This window comes from Chiloscyllium plagiosum, chromosome 1 (genome assembly GCF_004010195.1).
Source record: "Chiloscyllium plagiosum isolate BGI_BamShark_2017 chromosome 1, ASM401019v2, whole genome shotgun sequence".
Classification (NCBI taxonomy): domain Eukaryota; kingdom Metazoa; phylum Chordata; class Chondrichthyes; order Orectolobiformes; family Hemiscylliidae; genus Chiloscyllium; species Chiloscyllium plagiosum.
Window position 1 is genome coordinate 57,975,835 of NC_057710.1, and position 19,641 is coordinate 57,995,475.

Consider the following 19,641-nt stretch of genomic DNA (forward strand, 5'->3'; position numbering starts at 1 on the left):
TATTCATTCAGTGTCTCCCCAATATCTTCAGCCTCCACACGTGACTTCCCACTACTATCCTTGACTGGACCTATTCCTACCCTAGTCATTCTTTTATTCCTGTCATACCTATAGAAAGCCTTAGGGTTTTCCCTAATCCTACCAACTAAGGACCTTTCATGTCCCCTCCTTGCTGCTCTTAGCTCTCTCTTCAGGTCCTTCCTGGCTACCTTATAACTCTCAATCGCCCCAATTGGACCTTCACGCCTCATCTTTACATAGGCCGCCCTCTTCCATTTTACAAGGGATTCCAATTCCTTATTAAACCACGGTTCCCTCACACGACCCTTTCCTCCCTGCCTGACGGGCACATACTTATCAAGGACACTGAATAATTGCTCCTTGAACACGCTCCACATATCAATTACACCCTTGCCTTGAAGCTTATTTTTCCAGGCCACACATCCTAAGTCATGCCTCACAGCATCATAATTTCCCTGCCCCCAGCTATAACTCTTGCCCTGTAGTGCACACTTATCCCTCTCCATCACTAGAGTAAAAGTCACCGAAATTCCGACAATCAGCGTCTTAATTGACTTTTCCCAAACAAACTGATCGGAGATGAGGGCGAAAGCGAACACTGCAGATGCTGAAGATTAGAATTAAGAGTGTGGTGCTGGAAAAGCACAGGTCAGGCAGCATCCAAGGAGCAGGAGAGTTGAAGTTTTGGACAAAAGCCCTTCATCAGGAATTCCTGATGAAGGGCTTTTGCCCGATACGTCGACTCTCTTGCTGATTGGAGAAGAACTTGGTCTTAACTTTTTTTTCTCATCTACGGCTTCTGTCTTTAATACAGACACCATAGTAAGCTGATTTTAAAAAAAACTTTTTTGTAACAATACACATACAAAAAATTGATTTTCTAATTATCTCGGCTTACTGTCCTCTTCAAATCGAACAGAGTATTTAAAGCTAAAAATGCTACTGAATGGACTGCAAGGCACCTAATGCCCAGAGATTTGTACATTGTTCACTGCCTGCTATAAACGTGGATGCATGTGTGTTTGGTAAGATGAATGGCAGTCTAAGAACAATTATTGAAAACACAGAAGAATCAATAACAGCAGAACTTTGAGTTACATTGTATTTGGAAGATCTAGAACCCAGTTATTAGAGAGGAAGTCTTTGTAAAGGGCCGCATTGAGAGGTGACCTCCTCGATATATACACAATGCTGCAAACAAAATCCAAAACAGCAATTCTACATCTAAAAACCCATCAATAAACACTTCTCCTATTTACGAATTTGGTATCGTGATTCCTGTATCGCTCACATATTTCTTTAGGATCAATGTTTGATTTTGGATTTATTCAAATTCTTACCATACAAGAGCACCAGAAAGAAAAGCTCTGTCAACATGCTTTCATTCCTATAATTCACTTATCAAGGAGGCAGAAGAAAATTAACACTTTGAATTACTGAAGTACTATATTAAGAATTTATAAATTTCCAGAATAGAGTTATGTAAATAGAACTGTTACCTTGTACATACTGCATGGACTCAGCTGTTTATCACTGGGGCTCAAGTCATCCTGGACTTGATATGCTAACTCGGTTTCTCTGCCCACAGATGCTGCTAGACCTGAATTTCTTCAGCACCATTTTTATTTCAGTTTTCCATCATCTTCTGTATTTGCTTTTTTTTTGCTTTTATTACACTGGTATAGTCAGGAGTGTCAGACAGTCAAATTGGATCCCAATCATCTGAATCAAAATTATTTCTGGAATTTCAACAGAATCTCACCAGCCCCAGTTGAACTAAAATCCTGCCTCACACACAGACATTTAGTAAATATTTATACATGTCTTTTTGGGTGTGACGGGTTGAAGGGTAGAAGAGAGGGGGGAAAGAGGGAAGGAATAAAAAGAAAAGAAGATGCTTCTTTCCCAGATCAGACAAAAATTCCCAAAATGTGACAGACAGACGTGTGGCCTCCTACCGTTCACTCTCATCTGCTGATTTTTCAGCCTCCTCCAATTTCTGCAAGGCAGCAGTCAGACGCTCTTGAGCGGAATCCAACTCTTCTTCAGCCAAATGGATACGTCTACTCAAGGAAGCCACGTCAGACTCCGCCTAGATTTAAAAAAATCCACACATAAGTGAGTATGACTCAAAGAAGCTATAATTATCCATTAAGAAATAATAAAACAATGTGAACATGTTTTGGAGGTACTGTTAGCTAGCCTGCTGGGATTTTTGTGAATCACACTTATTTCAGCTCGAGTTAAAAAGGCAAAAATTTAGTAGAGTAGCTTTTTGTCATTTCTACCATACGCAACTGATACAGTTAAAATAAGAAAGCATTCCTCCTGTACCAAGGGTGCTACATGGACAGCCCAAACTACACAATCATACACAGCATAAAGTGCAAAGCAGGGCAAAACACACGCTACAGATTAAGAGAAGAATGAATATACAGTGTTCGAGCAGCATTTCAAAGTAGTGCAAAGAACATCAGATGGGAAAGAGTCCGATCATACTGTGTTAAGGAGCCTGATGGCTTGGGGGAAGAAACTGTTGCACAGTCTGGCTGGGAGAGACCGAATGCTCCGGTACCTTCTACTGGATGGCAGAAGGGAGGAGAGTTTGACTGAGGGATGTGTGGGGTCTTCCATAATGATCTTAGCCGTTCAGACGCAGCATGTGGAGTAAATGTCTGTAACGGAGGGAAGAGAGACCTGATAACCTTCTCAGCTGTCCTCACCTATCCGTTATAGGGTTTTACGATCCGAGACGGTGCAGCTCCCAAACCAGATAATGAATCAGCAACTCAGGGTACTCTCAATGAGGAGAAAGTGAGGTCTGCAGATGCTGGAGATCAGAGCTGAAAATGTGTTGCTGGAAAAGCGCAGGTCAGGCAGCATCCAGGGAACAGGAGAATCGACGTTCCTGAAGAAGGGCTTATGCCCGAAACGTCGATTCTCCTGTTCCCTGAATGCTGCCTGACCTGCTGCGCTTTTCCAGCAACACATTTTCAGCGGTACTCTCAATGAGCCCTCTGTAGAATGTGGTGAGGACTTTCTTTTTTTAGGGGGGGGTGAATTTCAAATCATTCTGGCACATTTTTCAAACAAGGCAGCTCAGTAGAATTATCATCTTCAAGCAAGTATAGCAAAGGCATTACAACTCCAGACTTTAAAATGGTAAATCATATTTCTCAATATAGATTTTTTTAAAACCTTGCAAACGTCTGTGGAAATAAACATTAAATTTAATAGGGTTGAATGAGGCAGATGGGATTGCTGAGTTTGGTCCTCCAACAGTAAGGAAGGAACATTCAAGACTAATGTTTATAATGACACATCTGCGGCCTTCTCCATTCCCACAGCGGATTAGACCGTAAATTGGAGAAACACCTTCTCATCTTCTGTCTGGGCAGACTACAGCCTGGAGAACTCAGTTTTCCAATTTCAAATAACCTTCATCCTCGTCCCAGTCTCCCTTTTTCAGCCCCTCCCCCTCCCTTCCATTCCTCTGACTGACCTCTCCTTCCCATTCCTGAAGGGCTTTTGCCCAAAACGGCGATTTTCCTGCTCCTCTGATACTGCCTGACCTGCTGTGCTTTTCCAGCACAACTCTAATCTTGCTCCCTTCCTTCCTGCCACCAGCCAGATTCATTCCTCCCATCAACCAATCAGACCTTATCTTCTACCTGTGTACACCTATCCCTAGCTCATCACTCCGCCCCTCTCCCCCACACCATCACCACCTGCAGCTCCCTTTACACCCATCCCCAGTCCTGAAGTGTTACACTTGAATCATCGACTTCCCCACCTGATGCTGCCTGGCTTGCTGTGCACTTCTAGCCTCCTGCTCGTCTACCTTAGATTCCAGCATCTGCAGTTTTCTTTTGTCTGTAACTAATGCTTGTAATGAGACAGTGATAGGTACCTCAGAGATTTACCATGGGTTTATTCAAAGTGCAGTGTATGACTCCAGGTTAGGGAAGAAGCAGTACTAAATGAACAAGGAAGTAAAGCACCCGTACAGAGCAGCAAAAACAAAAGGATACAAAGACTTGATAACATGAATGATAGGAGAGACCAGTGAGTGGCGAATGGAAAAATAAAGGGGAAATGCTGGAATAATTTCACTGCTTATAGCAGACATGTGAATGTCAACAAAACTCACAAAATGGTAAAAGTGCCACCCAGGGATTTCTCCCACTGATCAGTACAATACAGATTAGAGACAGCAGATTTTCCCAAGCATGTTGGCTTGGAACTAAATCACTGCTCCTTCTGTTTCTGGGTTAAAACTCCTGTAAATTCCTCCTTAACGTCATGGGTGTACCACAACCACACAGACTGCATCAGTTTAAGTAAGCTGCTCAACACCACCTGCTTAGTGGCAAGTAGGGATTGATGATAAATCCTGGCCTTGCCAGCGATGTTCACATTCTGAGAGCTAATAAGCAAAAACTGTTCCCTTAGAGAAATGCCTTTCTGCCCAACTAAAAGCCACATGAGAGTTTCATAGCAGCAAAGAGATTTAGGTGGCGTGGTGGGGGCCAATGTGTCTAGAGTCAAAATTAAAGTGGTGCTGGAAAAGCACAGAAGGTAAGGCAGCATCTGCGGAGCAGGAAAATCGACGTTTCGGGCAAAAGCCCTTCATCTGGAATGTGAATGTGTCCACAGGCAACTCTATATTTGACTCAGGTGTGATTAAATGAAATTAGAAGACTGGCTGACTCCTTAGTTAACTTGGGCTTCCAGTCTCCACTCAATCACCTGGTCCCTCCTAGAAACAAAATTGTACAGGAGAAAATACCCTTCAGGATGAAGGAGTCTGTTGAGTGAAAAATTTTAATATTTCATGAAGATAATGAGAATAAGATAGCATTTAAAAATAACAGGGGGAATGCATGAACAAAACTTCCACCCCACTTAAGGGAGGCAATTCACACAATGAGCCCAAGTTAATCAAGTCATTTTGCAGGACTGCAGTTTGTTTCTGAATACAATTTATCCCCATCACGTGTAATGCAATATTTTCCAGTAATTCATTCCTCAAACTGAAGAACTATGTCTACAATTTCCTCTCTCAGAGGGGTGACATTTCTACCCAATTGTGTGGAATTTAGCACTGGAAGAGTTTAAGCATGAAACAGGAGTACAGACATTCCAGCAAAATGCCACGCACCAAGGATATCAGATTACACACACACAGCTTTCCACAAGGTTCAACTTAATTAAGTAGACATCTGTGCTAACGAAGAAACAATTCACGATTTGATAATACATGGCCACTGAGTACAGAAGGCATTTAAACTCATTTTCTGAAGATGAAAAGTACAAATAAAACAAAGTTACTGCTACGCTGCACCACTCAGTTACCCATTGGATTTGTGGAAACGCAGCTTTTTCCTTAACATTCTCATAACTTTTACATTTTTATTGATATTTCTGAAAAGGGAAGAACAATTCTTTCCGCTTTCAGTTTATGCTGCAGTTCTCAGGACCAGCCCACTATTATGACATTTTTATCTACTACAACAACTATGCTGACAATCTCTCTCATTCACTGCAATAAACCGCAAAATCCTAAAAGGATGCACTTAACTTTCTCTCAGCAAGAGACGCAGAATTCAAAATCAGATCACAAGGGCAAAGAGCAACAAGACAACCCACAAAGGCTCTTCATTCCAAAAGGCTAATTGGCATTCTAAGATAGATGTGCATATTCCACCATTATGTACCCAAGTTCTGGCCAACTAGTTTGAAAGCAATCTTTCATGCAGTGAAGGTAGTATTACAGTGATTACCAAAAGATTAAGGAAGGGGGGGAAAAAAACAGGAAAGAGAGTGGGCTCCTTTATCTTTGAAAGGAGACGCCACACACAATACTAAATGACAGAGAACATAAAGCTTGAATACCACAGGTAGTTCAGGGTTTTGTATCAAGTAGACCGCAGGTAAATTCAACGTAAGTTTAATACAGCTGTCATGAACAATTTCCTCAGTGCCATGCGCCTCCCATTATTGTTTAAGAGTCTTTCAGGGTAAAGAAGAACCAACGAGGCCTTGTTGCCAGCAACCTGGAAGAAAAATAAGACCTCAAGCTATTCATTTTCTAAGATTTCTATCAGAACCCTCCTATCTGCTTGTTCCTATTTACAGTCTGGCTGGCAATTTTGGAATTTGCTGAATTTCCAGTGCTCTCCCTGCTTGCTGGTTCAATTCCCAATCAAACCCTATTCCATCCGAGTTAATATGGAATGTTAAGGAAGTTGTCAAAAAGTGCAATGTTGAGACTATTGCTAGGCATGTGTGCGCGTGTATCAGACATAAGACAAGCCTTTTAAAAAAAAAAGCGAACAATTACAAGACTGAAGTTAAAGTTAATAGGTGGCCAGTCTGAGAAGACTAAATATGAATCTGGTCAGGACTTGCACAAATACAATTGAATTTACCCTCAGTGATTTCAGAAACAATTATGCAGTTTATAGAAATTCAGGTGGGATAATCTAATTATTGAGATTCCAGATAAACCAATGCATTGGCTCCGAAACAGCAAATGCTTCAAATAGGAGATACCAAACTTCATCTGTTCAGTTCTCACGCAGACTATGTACATTCCTTGCATTCCTAAACTACAATGATTAGAGTAGGGTCTTTGCTCTTTTGTATAAAAAGAAACCTGTGCAACTTAGAAATCAGACTCTCAGAATGCAGGGATATGCAGCCAAACTGGTTTTCTGTGATCATCTTATTTGGGTCAGTATATCATTCAGTAAATGAATAAATTATCCAAATGCATTAACCAATATTGAATACAAATATTGCACTTATTTTGTCAAGCACAATGAAACAAAAAACATTTTATTATTTAATTCAACTTAAGCAGCCAACGAACCAAACAAAAACATTTGACTTTAACTGCCCTCACCCAATCTACTTGTAATTCTGCTAACTCGGGAACTACAAGCTGGAATCAAACCTCCCTGTAAATGAATGCCTTGGCCCAGAAGGAAGAAGTTTCAGAATCACGGAACTGTTATGGTGCTTTAGAGTGGATGAAGAAAAAAAATTGTGAATGATTGCAGGAACGAGAGACTTCTGCTACATGGCTAAACTAAAGCTGGCGCTATCATAGAATAGCATTCCTACAGGGTGGAAACAAGCCCTTTGGCCCAACAAGTCCGCACCAACCCTCTGAAGAGGAATCCACCCAGAACCATTCCCCCTCCTCTATATTTACCCGAGAAATGCACCTAACATACACATCCCTGAACACTTTGGGCAATTTAGCACGGCCAATTCACCTAACCTGCACATCTTTGGACTGTGGGAGAAAACTGGAGTACCTGGAGGACACCCACACAAACACTGGGAGAATGTCCACACCAATAGCCGTCTGAGGGCAGAATCGAACCTGGGCCCCTGGCGCAGTGAGTGTGCTGCCCATTGGTGCTGTTCTTGAAGAAACTGGAGAGGGTCTCAAAATCAAGACGCACCTGGATAGAGTAACGCGATGCTGTTGCCATTGACATAAGTGAAGATGCCGGTGTTGGACTGGATTGGACAAAGTCAGAAGTCACATGATACCAGGTTTAGTCCAATAGGTTTATTTGAAATCACATGCTTCCAGAGCGCTGCTCCTTAATCAGGTGGAACACACACTTCCCCTAAATATTGCCTGAATGTGTGACAAGAGTAGATTCAATCATGGAATGGAAGTTAGAAAAACATGGAGACAAAATTTATAAAGCTAATGTAGGGAAAGAGGGAGAGAAGGAAAACAAGAGGTTAGAGGGTTTAGCTGGAATTCACAAGAGCATAACCGGTCCAATGTCGCCCTTTCATGTTGCAACTATTCTATGAATCTAGATGATATAATCAAAGTTTTCTGTTAGTTTGTGTGGCATTAACTGAAGTCACTATTTTGGAGATTATGCTGAACTGAAGGCTAATGTTGAGGTCAGATTGCTTGTGGGCATCATTATATTAGCATGGATGAATGTACAAATCAAGCACAAATCTAGATGAATATTCAGCACTTCAAGCTAGGACACAGCTGGGAGCTACTAAAATATATACATTATTGGAATGTACAGCAATGAGAGCGCATTTCATTTGTTGTAGGTTCTTCTAGTAGGAGCTAAAATTGGAAATCCAATGCAAGATTTGCTAATGATTATTTTCATTTTAATCCACTGTCAGGTTTCCAAGCATGCATGCTTTAAGATGCATTGTATAAGTGGTAGAAAGTATAGAGCTTTCATTTTAAAAAAATAAGCTTGAATTCACAGGTGCCAAATCACATTTGAACAGCCGAACACCAATTGGCATGTTTCTTTGATGGCATACCTGGAGGTGTAGGGGCAGATTTGGATGGAATAAAATGGTGGTTGGTTTAGATTCTATCATCTCTCAAATTACCAATAGCTAGCTAAATGAAGAAAGCTACATACATGAAAAAGAAAGATTAGTTCAAGGTATTAAAATAAAACAGCTCTACTGGAACCTAAAGATAATGACAGGAAAACAGCCAAAGCTTTGAGCAACACATGGGTATTGGATATAGTTTGATTTATTATAACTTCTCATTGGCATTATGTAATTCACTGTAAACACATCCACAGGTAGGCAGCTGCTGTTAATTCTGGAGAAATGGATAGTAAAAAACTAAAAAGCTGGAGCAGTATGCAAGTTACCAACAAAAACTATAAATAATGGTGCACTGAATTAATGACAACGTTTTAAATTTGTGGCCACCTTAATCAACACTGACATTTATATTTCCAACATTTAACTTGATTTTGCTTCTCCAAAACCAAGTAATCTGGAAGGCACATGGTGCACTGAGTTTTATTCCAAGGAGACTGAACATAAAGGAAGAGAACAAAACTAACAGCTACTGGAAACAAAGTGAACATCTCAACAGATCTGGCAACATCAGTGGAAAGAAAAACTGAAGTTTTTATTGTGAAGAAGTGAATGGGTGGGGTCCAGGTAGTCTGCCCAGGGCATTCAATTCCACATCTCCGGTCAATCTCCTGCCCAAGCCTCACCCTGCATAGGCACAGCTCTCCTCCACCGGTGATGCACCACGACTGTCTTTGGGTTGGCTGCGAAGCCCAGTGGTTTTGGAAGGTGGCAGACTGCTCCACACGGTGAAGATTATAGTGCCCTGACAGCAGCCTTCGCCATATCCCCAAAATCAAGGGGTCTACGGACAGAGCGAGGCTGATGGTGGCCCACACTCATCAGGATGGCGTCTTCTCAGAGTCAGGCTGCTTGTAAATGCAGCCCAAAGTGGGCGGTAAACTAAGGCACAAGACAGAGTCAACAAGTACCTCTCAGCCCCATTCATCACTCTCTCTACATGCCCGATGAAGGGCTTATGCCCGAAACATCAACTCTCCTGGTCCTCAGATGCTGCCTGACCACTGTGCTTTTCCAGCGCCACACTTTGACACTGATCTTTCTCCTAGTCAACAAATACCAGAAGGAAAAGTCAAAAGAATTTTGAACAAAGTTGAAGAGGGTGTGAAATCATTGAACAAAATTGTTCAGAAAAAAATAGTAGTAATGTTTTGCTTCAAGTGTCTTGTGCATTGGTGAGACCACACCTATGAGCGCTGAGACTCAGGGGTGGGGGAGGATTTGCGGGGATGGTGAGATAATGTCTACAACCAGGAGCAAGATTTAACAATAAGCAGTTTCCCATTTAAAAGTTTCTTCTCTCAGAAAATCATTTGTTCGAAGAATTCTTCTGCAAAGAGCCAAATACTTTGAATGTATTCAATGACAAGTCACAGCAGAGGAAAGTGGGAGGTAAGGCCTCACAATCAGATCATAGGAACAGGAAAAGGCCATTCAGCCTTCCATGCCTGTTCTGCCATTGAATGAGATCATGGCTAATCGGTGGCTCAGCTTCATGTACTGCTCTCTTAATGCCTCGGATACATTTTTGTTAAGCAATCTCAGATTTAAAACTAAAAACTGATCTAGAATTAACTGACATTTCTAGAAGAGAGTACCAAACCTCTACCACCTTGTGTGTGCAGATGTGCTTCCTTACATCTCTCCTGGATGGTATGGCCCCAAGGTCTAAAATCTCCAATCAGTGGAAATAGTTTATCGTTATCCGCCTAGTCTTTTCTTGTCAAAATCTTGACAACTTAATCACTTCACTCCTTAACCTTCTAAACTCGAGAAAACAGGCCTAATTTATTTAATTTCTCCTTATAATCTAACTCCTTAAGTCCATGTATCATTCTTGTAAAACTACATTGTACTCCCTCTAAGGCCAATATATCCTTCCTGAGGTATGGTGCCCAGATCTGCTCTCAGTATTCCATGTCGAGTCAAACTTGGATTTTGTATAACAGCAGCGTAACTTCTATATCCTTGTACTCCAGTCCAATAGATATAAGGGCCAGCATCCCATTAGCTTTTCTGATTGCTTTGCACCTGGTTGCAGCATTTTAAAGACCTATCCACCTCAACCCATAAGTCTCTCTGAACATCCACTATATTTAAAATTACCATTTAGAAAGTACCTGGATCTAGCATTTTTATGTTCAGCTACGACCTTACTGAATGGCAGCACATGCTCAAAAGGCTAAATTGGCCTACTCCTATTCTTATTAGACAGGGACAGAACTTGCGGAACCAAATAGCACACAGTCACATGATACTACCTGGAGTAACACGATAAGAAACAGAATTCAGCCTAAAAGAGAGCTTTCAGGCAGGATGGGTGCGTTCCAGAGTTAAGTGAGCACAGCCCACAAGAACAGAGATAATCACTGTGGTAAGTCAAAAACAGGAAAGAAAAACTATATTTGTCTTCTACTGTTCCAAATGGGATAGCTGGTGCACTAGCTCTGGAATGGGGATCTGAACCATTACTTTTCAGTAACAGGCAGTGTCAGGAGATTCTCTGGCTGTTGACTGGTTTCTGCCAAGGCAGTGCGTCTCAGGCGAACAGCACAACATGATTTTCTCTTCTCAAATCCTTTCTGTACTTGACTCCTCAAAACTTTAGGTCTCACTAACCATGACTCCTCAGGTATTGAAGCAGTCCATACACAAATGCAGCTTGATCTGGACAATATCCAGGTCTGGGTTGAAAAGTGACAAGTAACATTCATTCCACACAAGTGCCAGGTAACAACCATTTCCAACAATTCCGAAACCGCTGTCCCTGGGCATTCAAAGCCATCTTCATCACTGAATGCCACACCAATATCATCTTGACCAGAAACTGAGCTGGATCAGCCATATAAATAGTGGTCACAAAATCAGGAATCAGAAGTGAGGAATCCTACAACTCGTGCCCTAAATCTCCAATGCCTGTCCACTATCTACAAGGCACATGTCAGGATATTCCTAATTGCCTAATGAATGCAGCTCCAACACAAGGTGCTTAAATATTATCCAGGACAAAGCAGCCCACTTGATTGGCACCATATCCACAGAAATTCACTCCCTCCACAATCCAGACATTGATCAGCAACAGTGTGTGCCACAAGATGCAGGAATTCATCAATAGTCCTCAAACCTACAGGGGATAAGGGCAAGAGATAAATGGGTACACCGCCACCACTTGCAAACTCCCCACCAAGCCACTCACCATCCTGACTTGGAAATGTCATCTTCCTTCACTGTCAAATTCCTGGGTCTACCCACACCAATGGACCACAGTGACTCAAGAAGGCAACCCACTGTCTTCAAGGGCAACGAGTGATGGGCAATAGTAGTTGGGCCAGCCAGCATTCCTAATGAAGAGCTTATGTTCAAAACATCAACTCTCCTGTTCCCGATCGGCTGTGCTTTTCCAGCGCCACACTTTTTGACTCAGCCAGCAATATCCCCATCCCATGAATAAATAAGGTACTGCGTTCACCTACAAGTCCAATGGTAACCGTTCGCTAAGACAAAACAGAACTGGTGTCAAATAAAATTTTAAATGGGAGATCCTTACTGCCCTTTAGATCCTATGACACTATTTTGAAGACAAAAGGTAGCTAACATGGCCATGTTACTGCACAACTCAAAAGCAGCAAAAAGGTTATCAGGTCTTTATCAAAGTGCTTTTGTGAGAGCCCTGTTGTCCATGTTGCTTCCTACATTAATGCAGAGACAACTTCAGAAGGATTTCATTAGCTGTAAGGCACTTTGGGATGCTGGGACAAATGCTACAGAAATGCTTACCTTTATATAGTGTCATATAGTGCACGAATCAGAAACTAGGAAGTTTGCAAATTTCTTTAACTGGAGGATAATGACAGCTTTCCAAGGAAGCACGACAGTACTAGAGATAGAGAACCATTTGCAATGTCAGCTAGCAAATGGACTGAAAGTCATATCTTTTTGAGAGCCTGTTTCTATGACTTTCATCATGGTTTCTGTTTTTTATGATTATTGCCATTGTTACCAGAGACTGCACTGTCACGTATTACTTGCTTAATGCTGAAGGGATGTGGGGTCCCTTGACTCAATCAGCTTCGGAAACACTAGTCCCAGTTTCCTGAAGAAACCTTGCCACCAAATCATGGCAACTGGTCAATGTTGATTGGTGCTCATTTGGGTACATAATGAATACAGGAAGTGTACAGCTTAGAAAAGGCAGTGAAGTGAATGCAAAAACCTCCAAACAATAATCTGACTGACCAGCCAAGTAATCCATGGCCCATGTGGCAGGATCTGGAGATTACACATACTGAATCTATCAGCCGTTTCAGAATCCATCAACATTTTAGAAACCCCCAATGAAAACTGACCCGCCGAACAGAACCTTGTCAAAAGAAACTGAACTCCAGCTTTAAATATTCATTGCTATGGGAAGCCAGGATTCAATAAGAGTTAAATAACTTAAGGCCATGATTTTCACAAACACAAGCACAAAATTAAAAGAGAGCATGAGAACCTTAATCTTTAGAGACTTTCTGATTTGTAGTGGTCATCAGCTCCGAACCCCTTCTGAGTAGGTTGAACAGTGAAAAACACCAAAAACATTGTAATTTCTTTTGTCCACAGAAGGGGTGTGACATGCATTTTTCAAATAATCCATAAAGTGGCCTGTCATAAAATGTGAAATCATGGATACAGCTCCAGTCAAAACAGCATTCAGCAGGTTCTTTAATAGAACATAACTTATTCAGTCTTTCAGTGAAGTGCTCAGAGGCACTTGGCTGCACAATAAATCTGTACAAGAACGAAGTCCATTCTTCTATGGAGAACTTTGCATTCCATGGAATAATATGCAAACCACAAGCTCATTCTATTGTCCCAGATGATACCACCATTTAAAAGGAGCACTTCACATCTGAGCAGCTGGACAAAGCAGTTTACAGATTATTTGTCTGTCGCACAGTGGCAGTGTGTAGGGAACCAGAATTGAACAAAAAACAAGTTACATTCAATCAAAACTGAATCACACAGACCACATGCACTTCAATGCAATAGTCATGGAGATAAAAATGAGCACAGAAAGTTCATGTAAGATTACTTTATGCTTTAATGTTTGGCAGATCACTTTTAAATAGTAACTTTCTCTTCCTTTCCCCAGAGCAAGAAAAATAGTACTCAGCACTGCTAGTCACAAATGCAGGTCAAAATAGAGCAGGTTGCATAGAGCAGGGGTTCAACTCCCCTGAACTCTGAAATATTAAACTGCAACTCATTTACTTTATACAAGGTACCAGACCATATCAATAAAAAAAAATCTCATTGTAACATTCATTTGGCAAATACCTCCATGCATTCTTACTCCTTCAAAATACTTGTGTAAAGAAAGAGAGTGTACAGCATTACAAATGATACCTTTGATTTCACAACTGCAAAACAACTTTCAGGGCTGTGAAATGGAAATTACTTTGCAATATTGCGGCATAATCAAAATTCCACTTTCTCCAGCTGACCACCCCCCACCATTTTAAAAAACAGATACAGATTTTAAAAAGCAACAGGAGTGTGTTTTTGGAATTCAAGGACTCCAACTTCTAATTACTAATCCAAACCGACTTGTTAGCAGTCAAAGGCAGCTGCCCATTGTCTCCCATACTGTAGAGGGGGAAAATATCTCCCAATCTTTGGAGTTCAAATAATAAACACTAATGAGAAACGCAGACAATCCAAGCATTGATTAGCAGATTTGAAGTGTAATGGGATCTTTTGTTTGCTGGAATGGCAGCAGTCCGACATTAAGCAATTATTTGGCTGTTGGCCACTTGTTTTTAAACCGATGACTTAAAATGTCATCACACTTCCACATGTCTCTTCCAATTCATGAATAAACTCTCCATGTGTCTTGACTGACACTAACTTCAGTGATTCCTCAGGAACAAGTCATTAATGTGAACACTGATTCTGAAATTAAAACAGAAAATGCTGGAAACAGTTTCTATGGACAGAGAAACAAAAGTTGGCGTTTCTCCAGGGAAGAAGGGGGATAGAAATATAATCATTTGGTGGAAGGGCATAAAAAGATGAAGTAGTGGATGGTAAAAGATTTCATGGTACAAAAGACAGAGGGAGTAATGATTGTTATACTGAAGAAAAATAAAGATTTGCTCAATGTAGGCATGGTTGGCAGAATAATGAGCAACTGTATCCAAAAACACAACAATTTGGGGGCTGAGGGAGAAGGTTTTGCCATCCAGACTTGGTGAATACAAATATGAAGCACAGGGAGAGCTGTAAAGTGCTCAAAGATGTTGCATGGTTCCTTGAGTCATCCTTTGATGGCTTTTTCCTTGAGCAATTGTAATCACTGCTCCAATTTCACCGTAACAGTGCAGCAGGCTAAGGATAGAAGTGTCAGAGAGAGTAAGGTGAAGAACGTAAATTACAAGCTCCTGGGAGCTCAAGATCATACTGCTCAGTAGTCACTCAATCTGCATTCAGTCTCATCAATATACTTGAGACTGCACTGTGAGCAATTAATACACTATACTAATTTAAAAACAGTCATAAACCACCACACCCGTAAGGAATTGTGTAGGGGGCCTTGGAAGGAGGATGGGAAGGTGAGGGAGGAGGTAAAAGAGCAGCTGTTTCATCTGCTATATTTCAATGGGAAAGTACGGTGGGTGGGTGAGCTTGCCTCGGCCATTCAGCCCTTTGTGCCAAGTTCACCATTGATGATGATTACGGCTATTCTGACTGTAGTCTCAGTTCCAGCTTCTTGTCAACTCCTGTAACCCTCAACTTTCACATCCCAAAGACACAAAAATTTACTTCACCACCTTAAAAGGTCATTTAAAAAATATGTCCCCTAGTTCTAGTCCCCACCCCACCTTTACAAGCAGCAATTAGTTGGTATCCATCTAAGTCCCTCAGAAACTTGTCTGATTCAATAAAGTCATCCTTTAGTAAGGGAAGGAAACAAAAACATAACTTTAGGCCAATTAGCTTAACATCCCTCTTGGGAAAATGTTAGAGGTTCTATTAAAAAGGACGCAACATCAGTGTTTAGAAAGACAATTTCATAAAATACATAACACAAATAGTAGACAAATTGATTGTAATTTTCCAAAAATCCCTGGATTCTGAAGAAATACCAGAGGATTGGAAAACTGCAAATGTGACACCCCTATTCAAAAAGGGACGTAAAAAGGTCGATTAGTAATACAGGTAATCCTTTACCCAAAATGCTCGGGATCGGTTTTCGGAATTGCACATTTTTCAAATTTTCGAATAGGAGACAATTCTAACAGAGAAGTTTCAAAAAGATTTACTGAACAGCAGATACACAGAGTAATGGGCCGAGACAAAATGGAGGTCTGTTATTGCTGGGTGCACCCAGACCCCCCCATGTCGCATCTAAATGACGCACACCAAGTGGGTATGGAGTTGGGTTGACTGCTTGCACGCCAAACGACCTGGTTCATGAGATACAAACTTCACAAAAAACCTTCAGATTTTGAGCTTTTTGGATTTTGGATAAAGGGTTGCCTACCTGAACAAGGCAGTGAAACTACATCTGGAGTACAGTGAACAGTTTGGTCCCCTTAAGGGAAGATATTATTTCATTGGAGACAGTTCAGAGAGGACTGTATTATTGACAAATGCTACATAGGCTGGGACTCCACTCACTGGAATTTTGAAGAGTGAATTATGATCTCTTTAAAAGATGTAGGATTCTTAAGGGGATTGACAAGGTAAATGCTGAGAGGATGCTCCCCCCATGAGGGAGTCTAAGACCAGAGAGCATCATCTCAGAATAAAGAGAAGCCAATTTAAGACTGACATGAGGAGGAATTTCTTGAGTGTTGAGTGTCATTGAGACTTGTTGCCACAGAGAGCTGTGGGGGCTCAGTCCTTGTGTATTTGAGGCTAAGATAGATAGATTCTGATCAGTAAGGGAATCAATAGTTATGAGGAAAGGGCAAGAAAGTGGACATGAGTGTCAAATCAGCTGTGAACCTATTGACTGGTGAAGCAGGTTTGAGGGCCTGAATGGCCTACTCCTGTTCTTATTTCATGTGGTCTTATGAAGAGGAGTGTTTGCTGATGGTATCATACCAAAGTGATGAGAGTGGTGAAGGATGATAAGTTGAATACAGATTATGATAGGGTACTAGGGGAACAATGCTGCAATCCTGGGAGAGAGCTGAAGGGGTGACAGCAGAAATACAAGAAGTGGGTCAGCACTATTGAAGGGCCTATGAACCAAAGTGATGAGGGTAATCTGCAGATGTAGAAGAAGGGAGACATCTTAGATGAGCTGACGTAGAAAGTTTCATTGTCAGAACAAATATACCGATGACGGAGAAACTGTACAGTGTGAAGTGCAGTAGAGGAAGCCATAAAAATAAATGGGTTTACAATGAACATTAGATAATAGCCTGCTACATGAAGATGGTATTGGAGAAGTCAAGGAAGGGAAGGGAAGGGTCAGATACAAATAATGTAAAAAAGGTAGAGATGGCTGGAAATTGGAACCAAGTTAATGAAGGTTTAGCTCCAGACATGGACTAAATAAATCTGACACTGTTTTATATTGCTCATCAGACCATTCACTGGGTTCCAATGTCCCACACCGAGAAAGTTGGCACCTTTCTACTGAACATCTCTTGAGCGAACTAGCAAACAACCATTTTCAAGTTAATTATAAAATCTGCAATAGATTCTCCCCAGCATATTTCAATAATGAAGGCTTGCATATCTAATTAATGGTCCGATCCACTTCAAGGCTATTATTTTCCAAAACATCAAAAAAGAACTGAGGATGCTGGAGATCTGAAACCAACATCAGAAATAGCTGGAGAAACTCAGCAGGTCTGGCAGCATCTGTGGAAAGAAAACAGTTAATGTTTTGAGTCCAGTGATCCTTCATCAGCTCTGAATTGGAATGTAAAAAACTGTTTTCTCACCACAGATGCTGCTACATCAGAGTTTCTTCAGCAAATTGTTTTTGTTTGGTTCATACCATCTTCAAATTTTATTGTTTAATAGGCATCCAGTTAATATGGTATAAAGCAATAGTGCAACGATTACCAGAATTCAATACCATACTTTTCATAGTAAATAAGAAGACATATTTGAATAACAAGCCTAGAGTTTATAGCATCAGTTTCTTTTGCTACGTGAATACACTAATATTTACTGGGTGTCGCAATAAGCAATTCACACCTCAAGAATCACAAATGAAACAAGTTTGCAATCAAACTATCAATCTAAGCCATCTGATTTTGCAATTTTAAACAAAAATCAATATTTTCATATGATCACAAATTAGATACAGATGAGGTACTTGAATAGAAGTGATAATGCTACTGAATTTGACATGTAATTAAAAGTGCTACTTTTAAATCAGATATGTTCCATGGTCACATTCCAGCACCAGGTGTCAAGGTGTACCGTGTCATTTGCTGACTGTACAAAAACAGCAGCCTTTTTCATGCCTTAGTACCATCCATTCTTCACGGAATTGTGAGCATGCAAACACCATATGGACTGCAACAAACAAAATGCTGGAAAAATTCTGTGGATCTGGCAGCATCTGTGGGGAGTGAAACGGAGATAACCTGGACTCCGGTGGGACTAGTCTCCAGAACCACCTTGTCATTGTTCTACTCTTCTCTCCAAACAGATCTGTTTAAACCTTTCAACTTCATTACTTCCTTTATCCCTCCTAGTGTTTGATAAAATATTTGCCAAAAAACTTACTTTCACTGCCACTTGTTCTTCATAACTGTCTCCGGCTGTGCCTTACTCTGCACGATTCCACCTGAAGTTTCATCCTTCATGTTTCAAAAGAAGCAACGTGCAAGAGATATCTCTATCACTTCTCTGCTACATGGAGTGCAATGACTTACACTAGCGGCTCACTAACACCATCTGAAGAATAGGTAATGAACGCTGACCTTGCCAGCGATGTTCTCTCATGAATGAGCAAGTTGTAAATACAGGTCACCACCTTCACCACTCCATTTTGCAGCAAAGCAATTTCAAACTCTTATGTCTGTGCGTCATTGAAATCCTAACAATTCCCACTCGTCATGGTCACCCAAGACATTAACCTCTTTGCTACAAAAAGAAATAGATTAGGAATTTCAGGAACAAGCAATGCCTCACAGCATACACGTTGCAATCATGGATGACCATCGATGCAGTAGTAGGCCATTCAGCCCAGTAAGTCAGCTCTACCAGTCACTGCTGACCTGATAATCAGAATCTCCATTTTCCTGTCTTTTTGCTATAACATTTGCTTCCCTTACTGACTAGAAAATCTGCTTCAGTCTAGAGCATACTTTATGACTCAGCCTGGAGAACTCTGTGGTAACGAATTCCATAGTTTCTACAGCAGCTTCCTGCAGTCTTTGGTGGCAGGGTGGGATATTCCTAACTGACCCAGGATATTGTAGGATAGCTGCAGGTGGGTATAAACTGGAGTGGTTTTGGAGAAGTTGTAACAGTGTCAGTTAATTTTAATGTTTGTGAGAAAAAAAAAAGGCATTTTGCCATAGCTTTCATCAGGGTAGTTTGTAAGAGACAACAAAATTAAGGGAAAACATTTATACTCTACGACAAGGGTGTACTGATTGGTTGACAAGCAGACTCTGATTGGTAAAAGCATTACCATGGAGAATGCACTAGTTAAAATGAAGACTGACAGTTATCCATCAAGCTTAAATTTTAAACAATGCGGCTTCACTGATTCATCAAGGCATTGTCCTGAAAAATTATGACTCAAAGAACAGCTATTAACTGTTTCTTCTCAGAAATACTCACATTCTGTACTAACAATTGAAAGCAAGATTTTTCACTGTCTGAGAAGGAGCTAATAACCCTGGATAAAAACAATACTAAGTGCTGTGGTTCTGTTCGCTGAGCTGGAAGTTTTTGTTGCAAACGTTTCGTCCCCTGTCTAGGTGACATCATCAGTGCTTGGGAGCCTCCTGTGAAGCGCTTCTGTGGTGTCTCCTCCGACATTTATAGTGGCCTGTCCCTGCCGCTTCCGGTTGTCAGTTTCAGCTGTCCGCTTTAGTGGCCGGTATATTGGGTCCAGGTCAATGTGTTTGTTGATGGAGTTTGTGGATGAGTGCCACGCCTCTAGGAATTCCCTGGCTGTTCTTTGTTTCGCTTGCCCTATAATGGTAGTGTTGTCCCAGTCAAATTCATGTTGCTTGTCGTCTGCGTGTG

The 19,641-nt window shown here is 41.1% G+C and overlaps 1 protein-coding gene across 6 annotated transcripts in view; it reads right to left on the bottom strand.

Annotated features, from left to right (window-relative positions):
• Window positions 1–19,641, bottom strand: part of LOC122548517 (tropomyosin alpha-1 chain-like) — a 108,628-nt gene that overhangs the window by 28,372 nt on the left and 60,615 nt on the right. For all 6 annotated transcript variants that reach the window (XM_043687294.1, XM_043687304.1, XM_043687286.1 and 3 more), the window contains one exon: window positions 1,980–2,113. In XM_043687294.1, the coding sequence (XP_043543229.1) occupies window positions 1,980–2,113 (134 nt within the window). The remainder of the gene's footprint in view (window positions 1–1,979; window positions 2,114–19,641) is intronic.